This window comes from Portunus trituberculatus, chromosome 26, assembly GCF_017591435.1.
Source record: "Portunus trituberculatus isolate SZX2019 chromosome 26, ASM1759143v1, whole genome shotgun sequence".
Classification (NCBI taxonomy): Eukaryota; Metazoa; Arthropoda; class Malacostraca; order Decapoda; family Portunidae; genus Portunus; species Portunus trituberculatus.
This window is the reverse complement of record NC_059280.1, coordinates 1923738-1928737: the sequence shown is the minus strand read 5'-3', so window position 1 is coordinate 1928737 and position 5000 is coordinate 1923738. Positions and strand designations below refer to the sequence as shown.

At 42.3% G+C, this 5000-nt stretch overlaps 1 protein-coding gene across 1 annotated transcript in view; it reads right to left on the bottom strand.

Annotated features, from left to right (window-relative positions):
* LOC123509167 (WW domain-binding protein 11-like) overlaps nucleotides 1-4003 on the bottom strand; it is a 5310-nt gene extending 1307 nt beyond the window's left edge. The window contains 4 exon segments of the mRNA XM_045263351.1: nucleotides 1-82; nucleotides 85-1284; nucleotides 3025-3150; nucleotides 3770-4003. The exon segment at nucleotides 1-82 is cut by the window's left edge and continues 261 nt beyond it. Coding sequence (XP_045119286.1) covers nucleotides 1-82; nucleotides 85-1284; nucleotides 3025-3150; nucleotides 3770-3833 — 1472 coding nt within the window. The 5' untranslated portion in view covers nucleotides 3834-4003.
* Nucleotides 4004-5000: the final 997 nt, after the last annotated feature.

Sequence of the window (5000 nt, the reverse complement as noted above, 5' to 3'; positions counted from 1 at the left end):
GGAGGAGGGGGTAGGTTGGTCCGCATTGGGGGAGGGGGCCGGAACATTAGTGGCGGGGCATTTGGGGGGCCAGTAGGAGGCGGGCGACCTGGGGCACAGAAGGCGGGGCAACCGGTGGGACTTGGGGTTGGCCTAGGGGGTTGGTTGGGGGTGGGTTTACTGGGATGGGGCCAGGCTGGGGCACCTGGCTCACCCCGGGGGGCACCAGGGCCATGTTTGAAGGCGGACCGGCCACTACTGGACCCGGTGGTACCCCTCCTAGCCCCACAGTCGGTGGGGCAACCCCTGGGGCCACCACAGTGCTGGGGGGTGGACCGGAGGGGAGATATGGGGCTGAAGCTGGAGGGGGCTGCTGGGACGGGGCTGAGGACGGGGGCATGCCAAGAGGTGGACCGCGGGGCTGGTTCGGCGGGGGCATGGACAGCAGAGGTGGGCCAGGGGGCCGGGGCGGGGCTGTATGTGGGGCTGGATGCGGGGCAGACGGGGGCTCATCATCAAGCTTATCCAGTCTGGCCCTCAGATCAGCCCTCCTCTCCGCAGCCTTCTCTCGGAACAAAACCTCTGTCTCTCGCATAAAATCGTCAATATCTTGCCCCGACATCTGCAGTAGCTTAGTTTGAAGACTCGTTAGCCCCTTAGTGCTTGCCCCGACAGCTCCGACGGCCCCGACACCACCCCGCGGGTCCTTATCCTCCCCACCACCCATGCCATCATCACCATCTTCAAAGCGAATGGTTCTACTTCGAGGTAGTTCATCTCCTTCGTCCTCTCGGATCTCAGCCTGCCCCGGTGCTGCCCCATCAGCCTCCATAGCCTCATCTTCTTCCCCATCACTCAGCGGGGGAGGCAGGGTCGGGGGGCAGCCTGGGGGGCGCCGGGGCTCTGCATAAGCTGACATTTTCTTCAGAATACTGTGTGAAGGAACAAGGTGAGCATTTGGAACAGGGGTGCTTGTCGGGGCTGTAGCAAGAACAGGGGCACTTTCAGGGGCGTGTGGCGGGGCGGAGGTGCCATCAGCGTCCGGGGCAGCAGGGGGCATGTCCAGATTTGGCAGGGGGATCTCATCGACAGTGACAGCTTGGGCGTGGCGGACACTGTCAAAGTATTCAATCAGAGCTAGTCGTTTCTTCTCATAATCTCCTTCCATTCGACGGATTTCCACCCAATACTCCGGGTTCTCTCGCTCGTACAGCTTCAGCACCCGGTCCAGCGTCTCTCGGAGCTTCTTTCTCTTGTCCTTCAGCACCTTCTCACTCAGCGCTGGGGGCACGTCCACATTATACTCTGAAAGACACAGGATTGACGTAGGTTTAGGCAAGTTTTTGGGGTGTTTTGGGGTGTTTTTTGGGTGTTTTTTAAGATTATATCCAGTTTTTTGGGGTGTTTTGAGGTGTTTTGGGGTGTTCTATGGGTGTTTTTTAAGATTATATCAAGTTTTTTGGGTGTTTTGAGGTGTTTTATGGGTGTTTTTTAAGATTATATCCAGTTTTGGGGTGTTTTGGGGTGTTTTTAAGATAATATCCAGTTTTTGGGTGTTTTGAGGTGTTTTGGGGTGTTTTGGGTGTTTTATAAGATTATATCCAGTTTTGGGGTGTTTTGAGGTGTTTTGGGGTGTTTTTGGGTGTTTTTAAGATTATATCAAGTTTTTGGGGTGTATTGAGGTGTTTTGGGGTGTTTTATGGGTGTTTTTAAGATTATATCAAGTTTTTGGGGTGTTTTGAGGTGTTTTGGGGTGTTTTATGGGTGTTTTTAAGATTATATCCAGTTTTGGGGTGTTTTGAGGTGTTTTGGGGTGTTTTTAAGATTATATCCAGTTTTTGGGGTGTTTTAAGGTGTTTAGGGTGTTTTTGGGTGTTTTTAAGATTATATTAAGTTTTGGGATATTTTGAGTGTTTCAGGGTGTTTTGGGGTGTTTAAAGGATGTTTTTAAGATTATATCCAGTTTTGGGATATTTTGAGTGTTTCAGGATGTTTTGGGGTGTTTTATGGGTGTTTTTAAGATTATATCCAGTTTTTGGGGTGTTTTGAGTGTTTCAGGGTGTTTTGGTGTTTTTAGGGTGTTTTTAAGATTATATTAAGTTTTTGGTATATTTTGAGTGTTTCAGGGTGTTTTTGGGTGTTTTAAAGGTGTTTTTTAGATTATATCCAGTTTTTGGGATGTTTTGAGTGTTTCAGGGTGTTTTGGTGTTTTAAAGGGTGTTTTTCATGATTTTTTCCACATACTCTAAAAAAGATTGAGGTAAGTTTATGCAAGTTTTTTGGGTGTTTTGAGGTGTTTTTGGGTGTTTTAAGGGTGTTTGCGGTGTTTTGAATCATTTTGAGGTGTTCTGAGGGGCTTCTAAGGGTGTTTAAGAGTATTTTTGAGCAATCTTAGGGTGTTATTGAGGTTTTTAAGGGTGTTTTAGGGTATTTTTGACAATTTTAGGGTGTTATTGGTGTTTTTAAGGGTGTTTTTCATGGTTATATCCACATCATACTCTGAAAACACAAGATTGAGATAAGTTTATGCAAGTTTTTGGGTTGTTTTGAGGTGTTTTTTGGGTGTTTTAAGTTTTTTTGGGTGTTTTAAGGGTGTTTTGGGTGTTTTAAGGATGTTTTGAGTGTTTTAAGGGTGTTTTGGGTGTTTTAAGGGTGTTTTGAGGTGTTCTGGTAGTTTGTAAGGGTATTTTTGAGCAAGTTAAGGGTTTTAAGGGTGTTTTAGGGTATTTTTAACAATTTTACGGTGTTATTGGGGTTTTAAAGGATGTTTAAGGGGATTTTGAGATTTTTAGTGTTATTGAAGTTTTAAGGGTGTTTAAGGGGATTTTTTAGCTATTTTAGGGTTTTTATTAAGGTTATAAGGGTGTTTTTCATGGTTATACTTTGAAAAACACACTTTACGGTAATTTTCAGCCAGACAAACAGACAGACAGATAGACAGACTAATGCACACACAGACAGACACACACACCGACAGACAGACAAACACACAGACAGACAGACAGACAGACAGACAGACAGACATACATACAGACACAATCTTACCCATGTTGTCAATCTTCTCCATCTCCAATATAATTTGAGAGGGATCCTTGCCCTTCAGAACAGCAGCTCGCACCATTTGTCTCTGTTTCTTGTTTTTCTTCAGCTCCCTCTTCCTCGCCTCTTTCCCTGTAGTAGTAGTAGTAGTAGTAGTAGTAGTAGTAGTAGTAGTAGTAGTATGAATAAATAGGTACATTTTTTGTCAATATTTTTTTCAGTAATCTCTCTTTCTCTCTCTCTCTCTCTCTCTCTGGTTTGGTGGTGGTGGTAGTAGTAGTAGTAGTAGTAGTAGTAGTAGTAGTAGTAGTAGTAATAGAAGTGATATTGTAGTAGTAGTAGTTATAGCAGTGATATTGTAGTAGTAGTAGTAGTAGTAATATGGTGGTTATAGTAGTAGTAGTAGTAGTAGTAGTAGTAGTAGTAGTAGTAGTTCTAAAAATAATATTGTTGTCGTGGTGGTGGTGGCAGTAGTAGTAGTAGTAGTAGTAGTAGTAGTAGTAGTAGTAGTAGTGGTGGTGGTGGTGGTGGTGGTGGTGGCAGTAGTAATTATAGAAGTAATATTGTAGAAGTAGCAGTAGTAGCAGTAGTAGTAGTAGTAGTAGTAGTAGTAGTAGTAGTAGTAGTAGTAGTAGTAGTAGTAGTGTTGTTGTGTACAAATTTAAACCAACACACATATTCTCTCTCTCTCTCTCTCTCTCTCTCTCTCTCTCTCTCTCTCTCTCTCTCTCTCTCTCAGTGACGGACTTACTGGCCTGATCCGTGGGGTTCATATATTTCCCACTTTTTGTGGTATTGATGCTGCGCCGCCCCATGGTTGGTGTTGCTGGTGTTGCCGCGGTGTCCTCAGAATGTGCTCAGCCCCTCACACGCCCAGGGAAGTCCGAGGGAGCAAAAAAAAAAGGAAAAAATGTGAAAAATTTGCAATGGTTTGGCGTCCCTAATTCTTGTTTACGTCGTGGTGGTGATGGTGGTTGTCTTCATCTTGATCTTGATGGTTTGCTTTGTTTTTCTAAGGGGAATTAAGGGGAGATAATGGGGGATAGGATACGTGGTGTGTATTATTTATTTTTCTGGTTATTTTTTTATATGATACGTTTCATAGCCTGTCTCCTATTTATTTATGTATTTATTTGTCTATTTTTATTTTAAGGGGAGATAATGGGGGAAATGGTAGTTGGTGTGTATTATTTATTTTTCTGATTATTTTTTTATATGATACGTTTCCATAGCCTGTCTCCTAACTATTTATCTAATTATTTCTCTATTTTTATTTTAAGGGGAATTAAGGGGAGATAATGGGGAAAGGGCAGTTGGTATTTATTAATTATTTTTCTTACTATTTTTTATCTAACATGTTTTATATAGCACTTATTTTTTTACCTATTCATTATTTTTTTTCTATTTTAAAGGGAATTAAGGGAAAAATGTTACCCATTAATCTTCTGCCCTCCATACACCCTTCCTAATGTCAATAAAATGGTTTGATCGTAGCCAATCTGTCTTAAAATGCCCTAAATACATGTCAAACTGTCTTAAAATGCCATAAAAACATGTCAAACTGTCTTAAAATGCCCTAAAACATGTCAAACTGTCTTAAAATGCCCTAAACACATGCCAAACTGTCTTAAAATGCCCTAAACACGTGAAACTGTCTTAAAATGTCCTAAAACATGTCAATCTGTCTTAAAATGCCCTAAAAACATGTCAAACTGTCTTAAAATGTATTAAACACATGCCAAACTGTCTTAAAATGCCTTAAACACATGTCAAACTGTCTTAAAATGCCCTAAAAACATGTCAAACTGTCTTAAAATGCTAAAACATGTCAAACTGTCTTAAAATGCCCTAAAAACATGTCAAACTGTCTTAAAATGCCCTAAAACATGTCAAACTGTCTTAAAATGCCTAAAACATGTCAAACTGTCTTAAAATGCCCTAAAACATGTCAAACTGTCTTAAAATGCCCTAAAACATGTCAA